Source organism: Salvia hispanica, chromosome 1, assembly GCF_029641045.1.
Source record: "Salvia hispanica isolate PSC_SH4W2 chromosome 1, Shi_PSC_v1, whole genome shotgun sequence".
NCBI classification, from domain to species: Eukaryota; Viridiplantae; Streptophyta; class Magnoliopsida; order Lamiales; family Lamiaceae; genus Salvia; species Salvia hispanica.
The window spans coordinates 3,629,597-3,653,747 of NC_142692.1; the positions used below are offsets into that span (position 1 = coordinate 3,629,597).

Genomic DNA, 24,151 nt, shown 5'->3' on the forward strand with positions numbered 1-24,151 from the left:
AATAGCATTGAATGACAATGCAATTTTAAAATTCAATGACAATGGGATATACAATGATAATCCATTACAAGTATCATTTTTACTTTGTGATATAATAATAAAATGAACAAAATAGACATTCACATATACTATATAGTTTTGGTTATGATATTTATTGCTTCTAGTTATAAGTATTGGTTGAATATACTTTTTTTATATGATATAGAATTAAAGGCATGGTTTATACACGTCGAGTAGTAGCTCGTATAAACCACCAAAAAATTTCAGGAATGAGTTATAATGTTTTGGTTGACGTGGGACATACGAACTCCATGTTTTATCAAGTTGGGTTGCTGACATATTTTGAGTCTTTGACAATATTTTTCTTCTCGTCATTTTACATGTAGATAAAACTACACCATCTTGAAGATTAAAATTCAAATCGATTTTTTATCTGTTATCTTAATTTTTTTTAATAAGTGATTGCGTTTGTATATACAACAAAATATCTACACCATCTTGAAGATTAAAATTCAATCGATTTTTTTTTTTTTTATCTTAATTTTTTTTAATAAGTGACTGCGTTTGTATACCGTGAAATGATGAATTAATGTGGTATACCGTGAAATGGAGCACAATAAGACAAGTCATTTATAAGGTTTAGCACTCAAAGCTAGCAACATAATGTTATGGTACAAAATAGCAAAATATTGATATGTTATTAGACAAATACATAAAATGCTTATACGTTTACAACCAAAAGTGAACTTTAATCTACTGTTTAAGTGATTAATTAATGATGTTTAATTTACTAATCGGATTAAAATTGCTTTGGCAGTCAAATTTAATAATGCCATCATTTTTACCACTATAAAAGGCGTTAAACAACCACATGAATCCAGCAGTATTTAGGTAAGGAATTTTAATATGATTAGTGATTTTTGAACCAAAGGTGCAAATATTTGAGAACTCCAAAAGAATGTAACATCTGGTAGCGTGATTCAGATAAAAATTATACTTAATGATCAGCGCTCAGTACACGCTACCAGGTCGTTAAGTAAGTCACTCTATGAGGATTCTTTCGCACGACCTACTCACAGAGTCTCGAGAAATTGCGCGAAGCTTGGATATTTTGGCTCCCATCCAAGTTCTGCGCGAGTTTTAGAGTTGTTCAATTTCTTACCTAGAGGATCTGATGTTCCTGCCAACCAATAGAAAGAAAATGTCATAAAGTCGGAGCGTTCTCAAATGGGGTGTTTAGAAACTTGCAAAACGCACCCTTATATAAATGAGTGACACAATCCCGATATGCAAGTTTACCTGTAAATGCGTCAAACTTCTTATCATATTTTCCACTCCTGTTAACCAATTCCATTACTTCTTGCCTGAATGCATATAACATGTCATATTAGCAACAGTGCTTTGATTTCATTTATGCTGATTCTATTAGATGTACATCTTATGAAAATTGAGTTAAATGGGAACCTGGACAGAGGGTGATTGTCACAGCCAAGAAAAATCCTACCACGAAGATTCTTCTTTAATATAGCAATTGACAGTGAAGCAGCATCCTGTGGAGGAACATGAAACGTTGCATTAATTCATATTGGCAGACAAATGAACAACTAAACCACAATAAGGGGAAAAACCCTAATGATAAGTTTCAAACTCATTTGAACTAATCATGCAGTGAACATGATTGACAGGGATTACCTCATAATGTATGAGATTAAGGATGTGATCTGGTCGAACTTCAAGAGTCCCTTTCTCCAACCAGTACGTATGGGCACCTCTATCTACCTTGTAATGCAAGTTAAGGTTGTTCTTACACAATGCATTTCCATTACCATAACTTTGAAGATATGAGCAGATTCAACCCTAGGTAACACTTGGAAGGATATATAAAGTCCAGCTAGTCTAACGACACAGCCACCAGCTTCGAGCACAACTTTCTCCGATTTGAGTAGATTATCCGTTCTGGGGCTTCTCCCAATGGGTACGGCTGGAGTGTCCTATAGAGAAATTAAAACTCATCAAGTAAAGAAGGGAATCATATATTGAAGTTTTGAGATAAAGACAACACAGGAATATATATCAGGTTTACCTCATCACAGTACCCATTATCATTGCAGTCATACGGAGCGGAGCTTGAAGTAAAAAGGAAGCACCCTTCACCATTCCAATTTAAGGTTGCTTCTCTATTGAAATTGGTTACACAAAATAAATTAGAACTTGGCTTCTATTATGTTACCAATTAGTACATAGAGTAAATATAAATAACTTATCATGATTAAATAAGTACATTTTGGTGTATTAAAGTGATAACAAAGAGACATGCTATTGTAACCCTATCGGCCAATCCTAAGCTTTGACGAGTATAACTTATCTGATTGACAAGTACAATCAGTCAGATGCATTTTAAAACATAAAAAATAAACCCATTACATCCGTGAGTGACTTCCAAACGGGATCAATTGCTGCCATTTTTCTAATATTTACATATTGCTCTTAAACTCTGCAAAAAGAATGTATAGAACCTGCATGCTGTGAATTTCAAGACTTTCTTATGCTTACCTGACTTCACCAGGGTAATCTACATTTCTAGATGGAGGAGCACAGAAGATGACATAGGGAAACTTATGAGTTACTTTGGTTTCCTTTAGAGATGGAGTAATCCCCATCTTCTTTAACTCTTCATGATGATTGCTCGTAAGAGTCTGTCCATAAATTTGAGAACCTGGATGTTCCTGCAACATTCAAGCGCTCACCTTTAGAGAAGTTTGTCAGTTTTGACATACAGGACAACAATGTAAAAAGGCAAAGGCCCATAACACTAGGATAAAGCCTGAATTCATAAATTATCTCAACGACAATTTTAAATTTAGGCAGATCAAGTTAAAAACTTAGCTTCCCAGATCAAGTTACAACACATGGCACAGCTCCACCAGATAGATTTTATTGTTTTAATGCAGAAAACTCAGCAAACAATAATACTCATCGTATATTTGGTCCAAAAATTACCTCTCGCCACTTTTCAGCTATTATACGCCCCAAAACTCCTGGTCCAACTATCAACAAGTCATTAGCTCCAACTGCTCCAGTAGATGAAGCTTCCAATTTGTTGTCAGGCGCACCTTCGGACATTAAGCACAAATTTAATAGACTGATCAACAACTTGAATCAAAACACCCTTGCAAACACAAACAGTACTACTACTTTTCATCACAAGCACAAGGCATCACTGCATCTGCACTAAATTATAGTTCATTCAATTATACAAACAAAATTCACATAACAAACCAGCCAATAACAGCATAAACACACAAACTGATTAAATCCCTCCAAGAAACTAGGCATTGTGAATTTTGTGTCAGAGTCGAAGCTGCGAGCAAGCATAAGGCTACTGTAGTATCAATAGAGTAGAGTGAAAAACAAACTAGCTCTCTCTGATATTCTCAAGCCGATGTCATCATTTCTTAGGTAAATGCTGAAGCCAGAGAAATATCACAAAAAAAACGGTCAACCACAGTTTGTCATTTCATCAAAACAAAAAACAAACATGAACAAATGAATTAAAATAAATCAACTATCATCCAAAACAATCTCATAAGAATACAGCCTTATCCACAAACATACAATTAAACAGAGCACCACAATACAACCCTCAAATCTCAACTATTCACATAACATATACGAATACGATCCACTCCTTCACACGATGAGCTCGAAGAATTAATCCTAACGCAATCATTCACCAAAAACATCTCGTAAAATGCGAGCAAACGCTCAGCTGCAATACACTTCAGCACAATTCTGCAAAAATTCAATCATCCACGTATTCCGCGATAATCTCAATTGTAATTTTGTAACACAATCGAAGGAGATATTCAATTCAAGCGATAATTTAACTCAATTGAGAGTACCGATGGTGGATGAAGCTCTAGCTCTGGAAGAAGCGGCTGCGTCCATGGATAACGACGTCGTGAGAGGAGTCCGGGCGAAGGAATTGGGGTTGAAGGTCGCGGGAAACGGAAGGGAAGCAGAATTGAGGTTGTTAGGCCTAAGAACATTCGCGATGAAGTCAGTGCAGTTGGTTAGACTGCTCATTTTTTTCCAGATTTTTTAATTTTCTTTGTGGAATAATCGATACGATTAATGTGGGAGAAACAGGCTTCGGATTTCAATCAATTCATAAACTGTGATTAATTGGAGGCGCATCAACTGCAGAGGCCGAAATCCTCTTAGCCACTAGGAATTCGACAGCTGGACTGTTAATCTACCTGTATCACTTCTATCTGAGAAAATTTTCGATAGAATAATAAACTTTTCAATTTGAATATTTTCTTTCAAATAAAAAAATATTTTGTTCATAAGTATACTATTTTTCTTGGGTGTTTAGTTCTAGTTTTTTGCATTTGTTGGTGTCTCTTCCTTATTTATAGGATTTAGTTGGAATGATGAATCAATCGATTTCATAGTTGGTCATGAGGATAAAAAAACTACATTAATACTCCCTCCGTTCCAGATTAAGAGTCACTTTTTGCGATAAAAGTCCGTCTCAGTTTAAGAGTCACATTTAGAAATTTTCATATTTGATCATACAATTTTACTTCATTGTTCATCAAAATTACATTAAAATGTCATTATCTACATTAAAATAAACAAATAAACATCTTTTAATCCAAAAAGTCAAAAGGGACTCACCTTCATCAATCTCACTTCATTTATTACACACTCCATCATCTCATTTCATTTATTACACACTTCAACTCTTTCATAAAACCCGAGCTATAATAATTAAGTGACTCCTAATCCGGGACAGAGGAAGTATTCAGTATTTGGAGTTGCTTTTGACTTCATAGGTATGACAATTTCTATCTTAATCCATTATAACTAGAATATATTATCATTCTTAGTTTATTAGTAGTACCTATTACCAGTGATGATCATCACGCCGTTGTCTTTCAACGGCAACAACAACCTTCTTATTCCTTGAATCATGTTTCATTGATCCACTTTTGATTCTTTAATATGTTTCGTTGATCAATCGCTGATGTTAATGTAACTTTGGATGTAATTGATACACATTTACCTTATTTTGAAATTATAATTGTTTAGAGGCTCTCGGCGTTTGATTACGCCCTAGTTGCTAACCTAACTCCATGAGACAATTGCACGAAAACGTTAAAAATAATACGGAGTATATTAAATTAAGTACTATTAATGTTTAAATTTATAATGATAAACATTTAATCAAAATTCATGACTTTGTCGTTTTATTTCCAACTAACTGTCATGCTTCTTACATATATGCTGCCAAACACATGATTGAAAGGCATGATAAAATGACAATGTGTTAAGTAACAACTTAACCTACCTAAACAAACCTAATCATGTACTAATTTTATATTAATATATATTGTTGATGTTGAACTTGGAACGTAGACAATCAGTTATACTAGTATTGATGTATATTTTGGTAATTTTGTACAAATGCCATCATGAAAGGCCTCTTATTGAGTCAATGTCAAATTTATCCCAACTTATATTTTTCATATAAAGTGAATGTCTTTGTTGACACATTTGACACATATAACAAAATAGCATGTGTCAACATCATCAATAATGTCAATACGATCAAAGATTATGTTTATATATCATTTTCATAATTGTATATAAAGATTTAACAGCTCAAATAGTTGAACCCATGTATTTAATAATGTTGGGTCATGAGTCATGACACATACCATATCAGATATATATAGATGAATATTCTTCCTTTTATTCTTCCAAACAATATAAACTAGTATTCGAGTATTTCAAAATTCAAACCATCAAAATTTTTATGACAATATCTTATGCTTACTCTAGCTTATATAGTTTTATATATAAGATGATATTTCAAGTTATAAAATGTTCATTTGGTTCAATTTATTTAGTTGCAACCCACACACACGCACACATACTTGAGCTCGAATGCTAACTTACTAATAAACGAACAATATCTTATCAACTAAGTTGTGATTTATTATTTATTTATTTTGATCTAATTATTGGTCGAAAAAAATATACTCACTTATAAAAAGTTTAATAAAATGAAAGTCATATTTTTCGTCCACAAAACCAGCCGTGTACAATATAAAATACTTGTGACGATAAATTTGAATCATGAACAATAACCTTTAGTTTTAGTGGTTTCAAATACGTATCCTAAATAATTAAATGTTCGAAGCATAGTGATGAGGGACATGCATGCTTATAATAATGTGAAATATGTAAAATGTGCTATTAATATTTGTTAAGCTATAAAATGATTTGGGGGACAACCTTGGATTCATTAGAAAGCTTTTGCACTTTTGTAGCTATATATATCACTTTATTTTGAGAATTAAAGCGTGCTCCCTTCGTATCGCAATATAGACTCTTGTTTTTATATAATGAAAATTAATTTTGTTAAATTTTTCACATGTCTACTAGATATCTAGGAGGATGTAATTAAATCAGGTAGTCATTAGACTCGAGCCTTGTTCACTGGGGCAAATCTATCTCTCCGAAACCAACTGAGTTACGCCCTGTCGGGCAAAGTTTAATTTTCTACTATCACAAATTTCAACACTAGTATAGAAAAATTCAATTTACGAGTATTAATTTACCAAGCAAGATGCTATTATAAAAAAAGGAATTTTTTTTTGACATAATGTTTCTATGATATACTTTTATTTCTATTTTTTACAATTATATTTTATGTTCTGACTATTTAATGTAACAATCAATCCCCATAATTATGAAAATCAAATTTGACAAATATATTCATCCAAAAAACTAGTACTACATATTTATACCCTTTAAGCATCACTCAAATTTAATAAGGTCTAATGTTCTATCAACTTGGATATTATATTGACTTTTTTCTAAACTGATTTTCACAGTTGTCAAAACGCATTTACTTATAGGATATTATAATTATTCTTCACAGTGAAATAAACTATACCATGAAAAAGATATTAGGCCTTAAAATCATGATTAAAAAACGATAAGATCATATCCATTTTTTAATCAAGTGTCTCGTAAATAAGGTAAAAGAATATTGAAATTCGTAACTAAAACACCTAAAATGGAAATATTTAATTAAACCGGTGGAATGACTAAATGCTACCTATAGTATATTACGAATTAGTTTGACCTAATCTCAATCATGTTAAATCTTGGGCCATTATTTTATATGACAGTTTCTTTATATATTCAATTATTCACCATTCAACAATCTTTATTAAAATTGCTAATCTCAATACATAGTTGATTAGTTGTACTACTAAATATAATAAAGTGTATGATCTCTAAACATTTTTATATGAATCAAATCTTCACTTAAATCAAAGTATACAAGGTCTCCCATTATAGAAAAGAAAAACCCAACCAATTAAAAGCTATTTTAATTAGAAGTCATTTTTATTGGCGCACTAACATTTTCTATTTACAACATAAATTAATTCTACTAAAAAATATGTTTGGTTGAAAATGAACAGGAAACTATGGTCCTACTTAGTCAAACAAACATTTTCTTTCCTCTTTTCCTTACTTGTAAATTAATTGTATCTTCACAGTTTAATTTCTCTTTAAAGAAAGATTTACCTAAAATATTTATCAAAACGTCTCCTAAAAATAAAATCAAAATATTGTGTTGACTTATTAGCTGCACACGTCAGCAATTTACATTTCTCTCTCTCTCACTCTCTCTCTAAAACACACACATCTTCTTACAGTAGAGTAGATCTGCTGCTTGATCATTTTCAAGACTTCATTTTTTCTTACCAATACAAAAAAAAAATCCCAATTTTTGACAAACTGAACAGTGAGGAATTTTCCCTTTTTGCGTAAGCTCACTGTGATCTATCTTCAGTCCCACACAAAGCAGAGAGCAATCAAACCACTACAAGTATTTTTTTTTTCACTGTATAATAGTATTACTGTCTTTGCTTTTTGTAGGTATATTTGCTTCTTAATTATTCTTGTTGCTCCATAAGCTGTGGGGTTTGTTCAAATCATAATTGTTGCTTCTTCTTTTGGGGCAGCGACTTAATTGAACATTTCCCCTTTTCCCTTTTCCTTTATTCTTCTCGCCGGAGTGCAAGATCATAATTTAGTTAGGAATTGCTTGATAAAGATTTCATTTGCCTAATTTGCCCCAATTTGATTGATCTGGTTTGAGCCTTGAATATTTTATGGTGAATCTTTGATTTCTTGGGGTTTTGAATGAGGTGTGTGATTATGTTGTGTGGTGAGATATGAGAGTTAGGGTTATTGTGAAATGGGGTGTGTATTTGGGAAAGAGATTTCGTCGTCTGAGCGAGGTAGTGGCGATGTAGTTGGAAAGGGGAGAGGGAAAGGGGAAGAGAGGGATTCTGGGAGGAAGGAGAAGGTAGTTGTTGGATCAGTAGATAAGGCAGAAGGAGAGGCTGCTAGTGTTGGTGTTGATGGTGGAAGCCAGGCTCCGAATGGCCGGGATAAGGAGGAGAGGAAGGAAGGGAGTGCTCGGCAGCCTAGAGGCGAGAGGAGACGGTCTAGGCCGAATCCGAGGCTGAGCAATCCTCCTAAGAATGTCCATGGTGAGCAAGTGGCTGCTGGATGGCCTTCTTGGCTCTCTGCTGTTGCAGGCGAGGCGATCAATGGGTGGACGCCTCGTCGTGCTGATTCGTTTGTAAAGATTGATAAGGCAAGTGGCTAATGAATGTGGTTTGGTTGCTTCTTTCTGTTTTTTGTGCTACTTCATTTTATGTATTAATGGTTTTTTCCGGTTTATGTTGTGTTTTTAGATTGGGCAAGGTACTTATAGTAATGTGTATAAAGCTAGGGACGCTATAACGGGGAAAGTTGTAGCCCTCAAAAAGGTTAGATTCGATAATTTGGAGCCCGAGAGTGTGAGGTTCATGGCTAGGGAGATTTTGATCCTGCGTCGTCTGGATCATCCCAATGTGCTGAAACTGCAAGGATTAGCGACATCAAGGATGTCGTGTAGTTTGTACCTTGTTTTCGATTACATGGAGCATGATCTGGCTGGTCTTGTTTCAAATCCCGGGATCAAGTTTACAGAACCTCAGGTGTGGTGATCTGTCTCTGTTTGTTTTATTAATTCGACTGCTAGGAGATTCAAAACTGTTTTCCTTATGTTTCAATAGTTTGATTGGTATGTTAGGTCAAGTGCTACATGAATCAGCTGTTGTCTGGCCTTGAACACTGTCACAACCGCCACGTCTTGCATAGAGACATTAAGGGCTCGAATCTCCTCATCAGCGATGGAGGAGTTCTTAAGATAGCTGATTTTGGATTGGCTTCCACGTTTGATCCCAATCACAAGCAGCCCATGACTAGCCGTGTGGTCACTCTGTGGTATAGGCCGCCCGAGCTGCTTCTTGGGGCCACCCACTATGGTGTAGGTATTGATTTGTGGAGTGCCGGCTGCATTTTAGCGGAGCTATTTGCTGGGAAGCCAATCATGACGGGCCGGACTGAGGTAACCTTTTATTTTATCAATGTTAAACAGATCACTGAAAACCATTCATATTAACTCCTGCTTGTTCACATGATCATCGGTGAGACTGATTGTCGTCTCTGGCGTGTTTTGCTGTATTCTTATATCTTGAATGGTTGAAACTAACATGCTCACTTGTATTTCTTGAATCTTTAGGTCAATTTTTAGTGTCACTGTTGATTTTATAGCCATAACACGGTGTTATTATTGTGCGCGTAGGTGGAACAACTTCACAGGATCTTCAAGCTATGCGGTTCTCCACCTGAAGAATATTGGAAGAAGTCGAAGCTTCCTCATGCGACCATATTCAAACCACAGAATTCGTATAAAAGATGCATAAAGGAGACGTTTAAAGATTTCCCTCAGTCAGCATTGTCTTTGATTGATACTCTACTAGCAATTGATCCAAGCGAACGACAAACTGCTACGGCTGCGCTGAAGAGTGAAGTAAGCTTCTCTGCCTACCTATCTTCTCTCCACACACTAGAAACTGCTAAATCTGTTTATTCTTTCAATCGATATGTATTTGTGAGGATCACATTTGGAGATAAAAGACAATAACATGGATTCTCTATTTGCCTTCTTGCAGTTTTTCACAACCAAGCCGTATGCGTGTGAACCTTCCAGCCTTCCGAAATATCCACCTAGTAAGGAGATGGATGCCAAGCGTCGTGATGAAGAAGCTCGAAGGTCTGGAAAACTATCACCATACAAAATTCTGTGTTACCATTGTAGTTGTCTTGATTTTGCTCTGATTTTGCAGTTTGTTTCCCTTTTTTGTTTACTGTGATCTATTATGTGTTGCTTTAAGAAACCTAACGGCATGGTTTGCACGATTGTAGGCTAAGAGCTGCTGGTAAAACTCATGCTGACGGTGCAAAGAAACCTCGGGCACGTGAAAGGGCAATGCGGGGAGTTCCTGCTCCCGAAGCCAATGCTGAGCTTCAGTCTAATATTGATGTAAGCTGTTAAACTTCTTCTATTATTCGGAACGTTTATGCATTTTTTTCGTACCATCTCTTTCGTTACACATTCCATACGTATCTCAATGGATTGTGTTTCTCCCGGTGATTTCTATCATTCTATGTATTTGACATAGTTAGTGCCAAGAATGTAATCAAATGCAAACTCTAAATATTGTACAAACGATCTAGACTGTTAGAAAATGTCAACAGATGACAAAATAGGAGCAACAGAAAATTTCAACACAGTGTCAACGGTTGATGCTGTGTAGATATTGTGTTGACATTTTTTATTGTTACTATTTTGTCAACTGTTGATATTTTTTGACGGTCCAGATCATAGTTTGGATTTTGTACAATATACGAGTTTGCATTTTATCACTACCCGTTAGTGGCATTTATAAACACTGGTTTGGGAGTAACTATTGCCTTGTTGAAGCAGAGACGGCGTCTGATTTCCCACGCCAACGCAAAGAGCAAGAGCGAGAAGTTCCCTCCTCCGCACCAGGACGGAGGGCTTGGCTACCCTCTGGGGGCATCTCAGCACCTCGATCCGAACTTTGATCCTCCCGACATACCCTTCAGCTCGACTAATTTCTCGTACCCTAAAGACCCGATGCAGACTTGGTCCGGCCCGTTGGCGGATCCTGCTGGCGTCGGAGCCCCAAGAAGGAGGTCGAAACCATCGAAGAAGGATAGTCGGAAGGACAAGAACTCGAGCCGGAATAAGGAGAGCCAAGACTTGTAATGGAACACACACTCTCTCATCACATGCTTGAAAGAAGGTGCAGATTATTGTGTTATAGTGTATCATCTTTGGCGGGAAAATTTTTCCAAACTGTTTTAAGAGGTAACATATGTGAAAATATATCTTCTTGTTGATGTCATTTCTTTATTTTGCAACACAGACTACTTTTATTATACATTTCTAATGTCAAAACTTAATTCATTTTTTTTAAGCTTTTGCAACAATATTGCATATTTCTTGATGGGGAAATTAGTTTGTTTTAGTTTAAGGATTCTTGATTTTGTGTTACATGGTGTAGAAATTTAATGAAAGTTGGAAATTAAGTTGGAGACAGCTCATGGAGGGATAATTGTGTAAAATTCAACCTCCATCTATTGAATTTGTGAAGAGAAAAGATAGGTGAAAAAATTAAAATACTTATGAGATGGGAGCAATAAAATTGCAAAAACATAGGAAAAGAGAAAGCCAATAGAAAAGGAAAATGTGGAGTTTATGTTGTTTAAATAAATGATACGTGGACATGTTCATGCAACAACATGCAATATGTTCCAAATTCCACCGTCTCACACTCACATAAATACAATCAAACACTCCCTATTTTCATTTTATTTGGGTTTCATATTTAGGCAAAAAATTGAAGGTATGAAGCCACTGAGTGGGCATGGTGGGCCGGGCCCGGGCCCGGGCCGGAGATCGAGCCTACTACATGGTTGTTTCTACAACTTGTGCACTGCTATCTGTTCCTGGTCAGTATTTCTTCTCTCCATTTTTTTGGTAAATCATTAGAAAATCATGAAGTTTGTAAAATTATGGTCAATCTCCCATTTTTTTATTGTATCATTATATAGATTTTGAAGGAAATAATAGTACATGATTTGGAAGCGGAATTGATATTTAAAAAAAATTATATATCACTCATAAAAATTATTAATTGAATATGAAAAATACTCCTAGTATTTTAGTGTATAATACTCCTAGTATTTTAGTGTTCAATTTACACATACTTTCTCCCAGATCTATGCAAATGATTAGTTGAAAAAAAATATCAAAATTATAATATACACGTCCATCCTACAATAATTGTCACACTTCATTTTTTTTTACTATAAATAGTAAGTAGGTCTTACATCCTATCAACTCACTGAACTCACATTTTATTATAAAAACCAATATAAAAAAATTATAAAACTAATATAAAAAAGTGGGTATAACATTCCACCAACTTATCCAACCAATTTTTCTTTAATAAAAGTGACAATTATTGTGGGACGGAACGGAGGCGGTACTAATTAGGTATTTTTAAATAATGAGATTGACCAGATATTTAATCAAACCAGCCCATTTACTTATTAAAATTTAATTCATATTTGAAAGCTCTACATTTTTCATTTTTTTAAAAGAGAAAAAAATTGTGTTTTCTTGAATTAATTTGCATGTGGTAGCTGCTATGTATTCTCTTGTTGCTGGCTGTTGGAAGACTGCTTTGGGGGGCAGCGTAGCTTTCCCTGGCCGGCGTATGGATCGCCGGAACCACCACCGCCGCCGCCGACGGTGGTCACCGGGCATCACCATCATGGGATAATGGGCTCTGTTATAGGAGGCCCACCGGGCCCACCAGGCCCATATAGTCACCCCGGCCCATATGGTTACTCTGACGAACCGCCACCGCCTCCTTATAGTTATAGATGATTTTATGCATTTTTCTTCACTGAAATAATGTTTTTCCCTTTTGTTTATGACTTAATTATGTGTATCTACACCTTTGTTGTCGCATTTTTAATTTGATATCAATAATGTTTGTCTCACAAATTAGATTGGTTTTTTAAATGTTTTAATTATGTCCACCTATGTATATACGACTATGAGAATGAATATGTTGTGGAGTATGATTTTGAAATTTTAAATTAATGTGTGACACACTTTATACGCAACTAATGCATGTGATTAATAATATGCCAAATATCTAAAAACCACGATTATAATTATCATTGTATAATTAAATACATGGGGTGGATAGAAATAATCGCAAAAAACTACGAGCAATCCGTGCTCATATCAATTTTATAGTAAGTTGATTTAGTTGTGTTAATTAGTCACTAACAAATTGAAATATAAAATAAATTAATTGAAAATACGTGCATCTCTTATTTATGGATTTTTAGCCTTGTTTTCGAATCCCATTTGAGAACCAAAATTTTATATTTATTCACTTATCTCTTATTTATACTCTATTTTATATGTTTATTTAATGTAAAATACACGGAGAAATGAAACATTTGCTTTTTCACACATGTTTTGAAAAAATAAACTCCCTCCGTACCGCTTTAGCAGTTCCATTGACTTTTCTGTCCTCTTTTTGTAAAAATGATAAAAAATAGTTAAATAAGAGAAATGGTAAATTAAGATAGAGAATAATATAGAGAAGAGTCTTATCTACGTTATTGTCTCTCTTACTTTACCATTTCTCTACTTTAACTATTTTTTATCATTTTTACAAAAAGAGGACAGAAAAGTCAATGGGACTGCTAAAGCGGGACGGAGGGAGTAATAAATAGTTAAAGTAGAGAAAAAATTAAGTAAAAAAGAGAATAATATAAAGGGGACTCTCCTCTACATTATTCTCTCTCTTACTTTATTTTTTCACTACTTTAGTTATTTATTACTCCCTCCGTCCACGATTAAGAGTCTCATTTCTAAATGACGTGAGTTTTAAGAAATGTAAAGAAAAGTGGGTGGAAGAAAGTTAGTGGAATATGGATTTCACTTGTATATATTAGTTTTAAATGATATGTAAGTGGAATGAGTTAGTGGAATGTGGGGTCTCTTTACCATTTATGGTAATTATGAACCGGGACTCTTATTCGTGGACGGACCAAAATGGAAAAACGGAACTCTTATTCGTGGACGGAGGGAGTATAATTTTTTCAAAGCAAGTGCGCAAAAGTAAACGTTGCATTTTTAATGGGACGGAAGGAGTATTAGTTTATTACCAATTACCAACTACGCTATAATAAATACGCTATAATATTTCACTATAACTTTTTTAACCACATATAATCAAAAGTTCAAAACCCAAGTGATATTACATAGATCGAACACCCGACCTAATATGTACGATTAAGAGATGAATAAAACAAGAATATCATACATATAGTCATACAACATCTCAAATCATAACCAAATCTAAATCAAAATGATGAAAAATAGCCAAAAAAAAAACAATACAACACCTCCACACACAAAAAATGACAAAGCTGCAAGATTTTGAGGCTTACAATGATTTAGTGTTTCCATGGTGTAAAATAATTCTAAATAAACGGTCAAATAATAAAATGAGGAAAAATATGCATGAATACGCGTCAGAATTTTGTCATCCAGTAACACCTAACTTTTATTTCGAGAAATAGTCAAAATAAAAATAAAAAGAATGTGGTCGTTAAATTGGGTGTCACACAATAATTCCTAGTTTTTTGTTTCCCTTTTTTTTGCCCTTTATTTAGCGACCATTTTTCCAACTTGCACTTTACATGTCACCACTTTTTTTTATCCAAATTATACTTGGTCACAATTATGAATTATCCAATTTTTATTATTTTATTTTATCTCACTAATACGAGTTATCTAGTCATCCAAAGTTGAATTATTTATTCGAGTGGCATTGCTCTTTCTTTTTCATGAGAAGAATTTGGTAGTACTATTACTTTGACAGTTCAACATTAATTGTCACAAATTTAAATTTGTTGTCATTCTCTTCTTCTCATTACAAGTTTAATTCGAACATATAAATTAAGAAATAAAGTTGCCTTTTCATAGTTCCAAATTATACTCAAATCACTTTTAATGAAATATACCTAAAGAATTATATACTCTTTCATTCTCATAAAACTATATATTTACGAAACAATATGAGTTTTAATGTATGGAGTAATGGGTAAAATAAAAAAGATAGAAAGAAAAAATTATTGAGAAAAATAATTCTAAAGCATGTCAACCTTTTAATCTCTTATTGCCGTTTTAAACATCTAAAAATTATTTTCTTACTAACATTTTGCATTGAGAAAGTTCTTATATATACTCTGTTTGCTCATGAAAAATATTTTTAAAGAAATTGACATTGATTTCGAGAAATGTAGGTGATAATGAATTCCACATAATATAAATGAAATAATGAAATGCTAATTTTGACTAATCACAAAAAAAACAAAAAGAAAAGAAGAAAAGTTGGAAATCAATTATTATGCGGCTGTCGTAGGTTTCACTTCAGCCATGACACAAGCTGTGATATATCGATTTCTCTTTTTTCTTTTTCCAAATGGGCCCCATCCATCTTTTCTCTTTTAATGCATACAAATATTTCTATAAAATCCTATCCACTTCCAAACATTCAATCTCACATTTTCCCCTCCAATTCACAATTTCGATCAAAACCCATCAAAGAAAAATCACCTTCGTGGGATTTCATCCATTTTCTTTGACAAATCCCCCTAAAAACTCAGTCTTTTTTCACTTTTACATAAATTCCCAATTTTCCCAAAATCTTGCAAATAATTTAATTAATTTCCATTTGGGATATTTGCAAGTATGGAGGTGTCCGTGATTGGGTGCTCACAGCTTAATCTTGGAAGGATTGATAATGTTGCGTTGTGCAATCTTAGAAAAAATTGGAATTCTAACATCTTGAATTTCAAGAATTATTCAAAGGGGTGCAATCTTGTTCAGAGCCGAAGATTTTTATGGCCTTCGAGATCTGCAATTCTTAGTCTTAGGGCATCTTCTTCTGCTCAAAATCAACCTCTTGTTTATCAGAAAGCTTCAAATACTGCAACAAACACAACCGTGAGTCCTTGTTTTTCAATTTTGTTATTTTTATGGTTTGAGTTTTTCTTGATAGTAATCCATGAATTGTTTGTTATGTAAGAGGAGTGTTTTTTCAGTATTTGCAGTTAGTCATAATAAATTACTCCTTATTTTCTTTTTTTTCTTATTTGGTGTATTTGCTAGTAAAAATGTGACCTTGGATTTCAGTATATTCTGTTAATCAATTGACTCTGGAACTTGTCTTCAAATATGTTTGTGTTTAAATAGGCTGAAATAACCTTAAAAAATGCATCTTTCTTGTTTTTCTTATAATATTTGGTTGTGAAATAGTGACCTTGGATTTTGTAAGACAGGAAGAAAGTGAAGCCTGTCTCCTACTTACATATATTTATATTGAATTATCATATGTATTTGGTTTTGCCATTTCTGTGTTTGATATAGGTTTTGGTGCTAATGCTTAGTAATTTAATCTATATTGTATTACTTTTGCTATTTTATCTGTGAATTTGCAAATGGAAGAAGAGACAAATGGACTAATTTTACATGTTAATGTGCTTGCAGATTGATGGTACAAAGCTGTATGTCGGCTTGCCACTTGACACTGTTTCCAGCTGCAACTCGATCAACCATGCTCGGGCCATTGCTGCAGGGCTCAAGGCTCTGAAGTTGTTAGGGGTAGACGGTGTGGAGCTCCCGGTGTGGTGGGGTGTAGCTGAGCAAGCAAGGGGGAAGTACGAATGGTCGAGCTACCTAGCCGTAGTCGAAATGGTGAAAAGTTTAGATCTCGAGCTTCATGTATCTCTTTGTTTCCATGCCTCCAAAGATCCCAAGCTGCCCCTCCCAGAATGGGTTTCCTTGATTGGTGAATCGGACCCGAGCATTTACTTTACAGATAAATCGGGCCAGCAGTATAAAGATTGTCTCTCATTAGGTGTGGATGATGTTCCTGTTTTAGATGGAATGACTCCACTTGAAGTGTACAAGGAGTTCCTCGAGAGCTTCAAATCCTCGTTTTCGCCTTTCATGGGCTCCACGATCACGGTAGAGGCTCGTTTACTTTGATACTCATATGTCAAGAAGTTGTTTTAGTTGCTGATATGTCTGACTTTCATTGTATACAGGGCTTGACAATTGGTCTCGGACCTGATGGGGAACTGCGGTATCCATCCCAACGGGCAACGAGTGCAAGTCTCGTTGGATCCGGAGAGTTCCAATGCTACGACGTGAATATGCTCAGCCAGCTGAAGCAGCATGCTGAATCACATGGGAACCCTCTGTGGGGGCTCGGTGGCCCCCACGACGCTCCCGGCTACGACGAGTCTCCGATGGCGAGAGGGTTCTTTGCGGAGAACGGCGGGGCTTGGGAGAATCAGTATGGCGATTTCTTCCTATCTTGGTATTCCAGCCAACTGATATCACATGGGGATCGAGTTCTCTCCATGGCTGCCTCAACCTTCAGTGACGACCCTGTCTCGTTGTCGGGGAAGATCCCTCTGGTGCACTCGTGGAGCAAAGCACGGTCGCACCCTTCGGAGTTAACAGCTGGATTCTACAACACGGCGGGGAGAGACGGATACGGAGCCGTTGCTGAGATGTTCTCAAGAAACTCGTGCCAGGTGATACTACCAGGCTTCGACCTATCAGACGACCGCCAGCCGGCTGAGTCCTGGTCAAGCCCGGAAACCCTACTGGCAGCGATGCAGGCTAGTTGTAAGAAGCACAAGACCGTCGTGTCCGGGCAGAACGCGTTGGCCTGTGGCGCCCCGAGGAGCTTTGAGCAAATAAGCAAGAACTTGATGGGCGAAAATGCGGTGGCGAAGTTGTTCACATATCAAAGAATGGGAGCGGAGTTCTTCTCCCCGGAGCACTTCCCGCGCTTCACGCAGTTCGTCCGCGGCCTCAACGAGCCGGCTCCGTTGGTGGACGATTTGGCCATGGAAGATGAGGAAAGTGCAGAATCGCTCTCTGGTATGAGTATGCAGATGCAGACGGCTTGAATATTGAAGTTGCTGTGTATGTAAATTATGATAGTACTACTATGATTTTGCTCTCTGTTAATCAGTGGAGGGCAGTATATACAAAATTACAAGTAGAAACAATATGTTGTAAAACCCTTGATAAATCAATTTTGAAGTATTTTTAGATATTTATCATGGTGTCATATCTCATATATTCTTCACCTTCACTCTATATTTCTTCATTAAAGTTTAGCATGCTGATATCTATCTCTTCACACCATTTTGGCAAATTTCATAACAAAAAGGATTGATTGTACAGAGACAATATTCTTTACATTACATAGTAATAATTCGATTGAACAAAGGTGGTTAAGAATCGTACACCTCTTTACATGGACACCACTCTTAGCCACAGCAAACCACTTTTACTCGCACGCGATTTTTGTATCGAAGCTGCTGAGGCAGACGGCGAACGCCTGGAAGGCTGAGAGCGGGTAGCGATAGTCCATTGTAAAGACGTCTTTCCCCACCTTCCCGAACTGAAGGATGACCTTCTCGTGTTCTGGTCCGGCCTCGCCGTTCTCAGGGGAAGCTACCAGCTGGAAATTCTTGACCGATGCAACAGTCACACGGCCATGAAAGTTCAAACACCAGCACTGGAGCTGCTCGTGCCAACGCGGGGCCTTGTTTCTTAAGACGAGGGGGCTGTCGGCATGGTTGCTTGTCAGGCCGGAAGAGGATTTGTTAAAAGAGCTCGATTTTAGGCCGAAAAGTGGGAGAGCGGGAGAGGAGTCGACGCTGGTTAGAGGGAAGTATGTCTGTGTTGGAGCAACGCCTCCAGGTTTAATGGCGGAAACTGGGATTGCGTCGATAACACAATGCATTCTTCTTGGACCTCTGCACATATTAAGTATATTGATGAATTCAACTTATTATGGAAAACATAAAAGCTTCTGTTCACCAGTCTGACAACTCAATATCCGGATAAAAGCCTATATCGAATGGTGATAAAACATAAAATTTCAGCAATTGCGAGAACATAAATTTACCTGGCTCCCAACACATTCAACTCGTATGAGATGTGAGCAACAGTATAGTTTCCCGCAGGAAGCTTAGGAGAAATCTGTTTTGAACCGACCATGCGGGTGGACCAGCTTTTTGCCATCTTTGCTCCGGAATGGGGAGGAAGAGCATCAAACACGACAAACTTGGTTCCAAGAAAATTTGATCTGAGGAGATAACGATATTTAGCTCTCTTTTTCTTAACATAAAATTCGCAATTATTAGTAGCAAAAATAGACACTCACCTTAGCTTTCCCACATACGTTTCACTTCCCTTTGAAGTATTATCATCTGCGTGCAGAGAGATCATGTAATCCGTGCATGTTGGCCGCCTACACTTACGAGCAGAAAGAAGAAACTTGCCATCATCAGCAAGTGCTGCCACAGATAACAATGGAGGATGTTAAAGAAAAAAGCAATGAAATGTATGCTTAATATAAATCAAGAAGAAAGCTTTTGCAAAAAGTATTTGGCAGGAAACCAGCTAAGAGAACACCATTCACCTTGACTTAAGCTCACAAAAAGATAATATGTTTGATTTGACCGATTCCTTTTTATAAAGCACTGCATAAGAGATTCTCTTGGGCCAGGCTGCAGAAAAACGGAGATTTCTTAGTGGAATCAAAACATGTAACTATAAGCTAAGTTTGAATCACAAAGTTTATCCGTTTGAATATCCATTTAACAAATGAGGATTCTTGATTGCAAACACAAGAATCAAGAATGCCAACAAAATTTTGGAATATTCTCCTTTCACATGCACAGCCATCACAAAACATGGAGCGAAAATGCCAAAATATCTTATGAAATTTCGAAAAAGATGTTCCCGGAGAGAAGGTAGTTCGAAATAGAACTACTAAACCAATGTAAACAAGATTGCCTACAAATTGATAATGACCATGTTATCCTCCCAGAATAAACCATGCACAACTAATGCTACTGGCAAGTCTATTTTTCACGAGCCATATCAGTATTCAGGAACTATATATATACCATATCATACTGTTCATATAAACTTTCTGGATCTGGAAAGCTTCATAAATGTGAGAGGAAGTCCAAGGAGCAAGAAGAGACAGATTTTTAACAAAAACACTGAATATTCTTTAAATAGTTAACAAACCTATGCATAAAGCACATATTTTTTTTGGATACACTAAATTTTGCTGGAATAAACCTTTAATCGAATCATGGGCATGAACAATTCTTCTCACACTCTCAATAATCAAACATTTTCATGAGAAGGCAAAAGTGATTTCTCTCCAGATCAGTTCATCGTTAGTAATTTAGTCTTCTCTCAATACTTGAAGAAAGAAATAATCTTTCTGCATTCAACTGAATATGAATCACTAAGACACCATAACTAATTAACACCATCCCTAACAATCAAGCTGGGAAACAATGCCAATCATTTATGTAGCTATATCCCTGTTTCCACACTTCTCGTCTCCTCTGAATTCACCAGGATACCTCGAGATTCTAAGTCAATGAACGAAAACTAAAACCCTTCTTCCAGATACAGGCTTTATAAATCTCCAAGGCTAAATCACCAATCATTCAAAACACCATCAAATCCCCCAAATTACAATCCCCAAAACACATTCCGAATATCCGCAGACAGCAATTTTCTTATAAACAAGTCTGAATTCTCAACTGCAAAATTGCATTTTCCAATGCCACTACCCCCAAATTATGATGAATTTCTTAACATATACGGCAAATTGTGTTAATGCAGCAGATAACCAACACAACAAACATCAATTTCCGGAGAAGGAATTGATAAAATTGAAGCATACCTGCTTCACAGATATAGGAAACGTGATCTTTCCAGAAGCTTCCGGAGTTTTGACGAGCTCCTTCATCACTTCCCTCCAGCTCTTGCACACACCCGCACACGCAACTACGTGCTTCCTCGCCGGCCACTTCGACTCCGATTCCTCCAATTTCATCAACACTTCCCTCAACAACTCCGGCGGCAAACTCGCCCAGCAAAAATAGCTGCAATTTTCATCCGATTCGCCTTTATTTTTGCCCATTAAAACCTTCGATTTCTCCACCGCCATTGAGCTGTCCTGCACCACTCTCCGCGACCGTGATTTCAACCCCAGCTTCATCATTGCGCCGCGCAAACACCGCTAGATTTTATTCCAAATCGCAATTCGAAATCCCCAAATTGTCACGCACAAACAAACAAATACAGCTTCTTCACAGTCATAAATGCAGAACTCAAACTTCACATCGAAGCTACACGTATAACTGTATTGGAATTGATTGAATTCGCCAAAAACACGAGAGAAACACACCAAATTGAAGAGGAAAACGGCTCAAATAAGAGATTTTTGAGAGCTGAGAAATCGAGATTTTTTTGTTTTTCTTTTTCGAGAGTAACGATGGAGAATTCGAGATATATCTGAACGCTTACAATTTTAAATTAATAGTAATAAAATATAGATATAGAATTACTAAATTTTTTATATTTCTTATAATTCAAGATATTAATTTATAAGACTAATATTAATATAGGGCCACGTTAGGGTGCCACTACCCCTTAAAATAACACCATACCATTATTCCCAGCCAATCATTTGTACACGTGGACGAATAATAAGTTGCCACGTGGCATAAAAAGGATCCCAAAAAAGACGGCCAGCAATTTGCTGGTCTTTATCCAGTAATTTTTCTTGTCCAGCAATATCCGACACATTATACAAAAATCTATAGATTGTTGTGTAGTGTTTGTAATATTGCTGTGTAACGTTTATAATATTGATGTATAAGTGATGTCTCGATGCCACTTTAAGAGGGTTGTCATTTTAACACAACCCTATTAATATATTATGCTTTCAAAGGAAAAAAAATATGGATAACGTCTAAATTAATAACCTACGATAGGGTAGAAATAATAAATTCAAGGTGGATGCAATAGTCATTTTCAATGAAAAAAAGGAAGAATAATTGTAGTAGTAGTAAATCTAGTGATGCAATACACAAATATTTATTGCTTTACAAATTATTGCAATAAATTATTCACAATAATAATGCTTTTGATGGCATGAAAAATAGTAATGGGGTGTATTTGTCGACCTTTGAGGTGTACTACTAATAGAAATTCAATTAATTTAATAATGCCTAGATTTATTTGATAATGACTTTAATATTATTTTATTTGATTAGTATGCCCATCACGTAATTGATTCATATTCCTAAATTAATCTCTGTTTCTTTCCAGTTGGCATAAACTTTTATTCAATGTACACCATAATATTAAATGCATGTATACAAACATGTAGTAATACTACTACAACTATAATACCGTTTTAATGTTTTAATTTTGTTTTAATGTCGATTAGTTTAGCAAGGATGAATCGTTTGGTGATTCTATTAATTTTGAGTATTTTAAAAAATTTTATATAGTCAAGTAATAGTTGTACTATTATATAATGTTGCTATTAGACGGTTTAATACAATTGTTATTATATGTCACATTAATCTTCCACTAATTTAACTTAAGTTCCAAAAATCATAAAGATTATCAAGCTTCAATTTTTTGCAACAAAACTCATGGAATCGAATAAAATTAAAAAATCATCACCGATATTAAATCATGATGTCATGAACTGGTCTAGTAGAATCGATAGTCTCCGACTTCATCGAGATTCACCATTAAATTAAATATAAATATATACATATACAAAATTGGCTAAATGCTACTCTTCCGTCCCATAAAAGATGTCACACTTATGGGACGACACGAGATTTTAGGAGCTTTTGTTTTATGTGTTAAATGGATAGAAAAAATATAATTTTTATATTCATGTGAGAGAGAATTTTTTTCAAAAAGAAAAATGTGTCATCTTTTGTGGAACAAACTAAAAAGGAAAGTGTGACATCTTTTGTGAGACGGAGAGAGTACTTTATCTTATTTAAATTCTCTTATAACTAATTGTTACTCTATTGCATCTAAATGAAATTAGTTGAAATTGAAATTACATACAATATTCTTAACCTTTTTTTGTCATGTCATAATATTGTGTACTAAGGAAACAAAACTTTATGTTAAAATTATATTCTGTCGTTAGCTTTATAATGGAGTATTGAATAATGCTTTATGGGGTGTCGATTTTTTATTGTTGGCTGTCAATTTTATAATGATAAGAGAAAGCAACTGCATTGTAAAATCATGACTTCTAATTTAAGACCACCACATGCAACTTTATCCATAAAATTATTAAATTATTATTATCATTATCATTATTAGTATTGTGTAGATATGTCTTCTATTCATGACATATCCAGCACCGTGGCTAATAATTGTTATAAACAATCGAACATTTAATACGATTTTATATTTCCACATAATTTTAGAATAATTTTATTATATAAACATTAATTTATACAATATTCTGAAAATTTTATTAAAATTAGTCCAACGTTAACCCCTAATAATACGTTATCAAGACCAACGAAATGACGTACTTATTGCAGAAGCTTTGATTAACTGCAAAAAATAAAATGTGATTTTGTCATAGCAATATTTTAAAAGACGTGTGGCATTTCCAATTAAAAAAAATTGAGTATTTTTTGGGTTATAATCTTAAATGGCATGTTTTCTATTTATTTAAGTTTTCTTATGCATCTAATTAAATCCGAATTTCAACAAGCGAAATTAAACCCACATTTAAGTTCGATTGTTTTAAACTAATATTCCATTTCCTATATATTAAGTTAGTATTATTGATTTAGGACCACTAATCATTGATAAGGACCAAAAAGTAGGTAGTTAAATAATTCAGGACCGCTTTTAATTACTAAATCAAATATCATAAGAAACATATGGATTATTTATTTATTCAATTATAAAGTTTCAGTTGGATGTATTTATTTAGGAAGTTTTTTTTTTCCATGTTCATACATATGGTATCACCGGTTTAAATCTGATAAACCAAAAATGATTAGGGGGAATAGATATAAATCTAAGGTCATTGAATCATAGTACAAGTGTTTGATTTGCATCTAATCATATATAGCCTCGAAACCTAATGAATCCCTATTGTATGTTCTCCAATTTGATATGTTGTTCAATTAAAAATATAATTTT

The 24,151-nt window shown here is 35.0% G+C and overlaps 4 protein-coding genes across 4 annotated transcripts; 2 read left to right on the forward strand and 2 right to left on the reverse strand.

Annotated features, from left to right (window-relative positions):
* Positions 1–886: 886 nt before the first annotated feature.
* EMB2799 (NAD(P)-binding Rossmann-fold superfamily protein) lies at positions 887–4,139 on the reverse strand. The gene is made up of 9 exons (XM_089064125.1): positions 3,903–4,139; positions 3,001–3,113; positions 2,554–2,726; positions 2,084–2,177; positions 1,880–1,991; positions 1,693–1,781; positions 1,465–1,550; positions 1,300–1,364; positions 887–1,180 (listed from the first exon to the last, which is right to left on the reverse strand). The coding sequence occupies exons 1-9, from the start codon at positions 4,084–4,086 to the stop codon at positions 1,074–1,076; spliced, it is 1,023 nt and encodes a 340-aa protein (XP_088920251.1). The 5' UTR covers positions 4,087–4,139; the 3' UTR covers positions 887–1,073.
* Positions 4,140–7,747: 3,608 nt separating this feature from the next.
* LOC125221763 (putative serine/threonine-protein kinase At1g54610) lies at positions 7,748–11,429 on the forward strand. Its single transcript, XM_048124003.2, has 7 exons — positions 7,748–8,692; positions 8,793–9,077; positions 9,173–9,490; positions 9,728–9,955; positions 10,098–10,198; positions 10,351–10,468; positions 10,913–11,429. Exons 1-7 carry the CDS (start codon positions 8,288–8,290, stop codon positions 11,216–11,218), a joined length of 1,761 nt encoding a protein of 586 aa, XP_047979960.2. The 5' UTR covers positions 7,748–8,287; the 3' UTR covers positions 11,219–11,429.
* Positions 11,430–15,596: 4,167 nt separating this feature from the next.
* On the forward strand, positions 15,597–18,184 carry LOC125218392 (inactive beta-amylase 9). The gene is made up of 3 exons (XM_048120049.2): positions 15,597–16,054; positions 16,598–17,077; positions 17,158–18,184. The coding sequence occupies exons 1-3, from the start codon at positions 15,800–15,802 to the stop codon at positions 18,031–18,033; spliced, it is 1,611 nt and encodes a 536-aa protein (XP_047976006.2). The 5' UTR covers positions 15,597–15,799; the 3' UTR covers positions 18,034–18,184.
* Positions 18,185–18,265: 81 nt separating this feature from the next.
* LOC125218393 (tubby-like F-box protein 6) lies at positions 18,266–21,471 on the reverse strand. Its single transcript, XM_048120050.2, has 5 exons — positions 20,850–21,471; positions 19,560–19,647; positions 19,302–19,434; positions 19,044–19,223; positions 18,266–18,891 (listed from the first exon to the last, which is right to left on the reverse strand). Exons 1-5 carry the CDS (start codon positions 21,168–21,170, stop codon positions 18,420–18,422), a joined length of 1,194 nt encoding a protein of 397 aa, XP_047976007.2. The 5' UTR covers positions 21,171–21,471; the 3' UTR covers positions 18,266–18,419.
* Between the last annotated feature and the right edge of the window lie 2,680 nt (positions 21,472–24,151).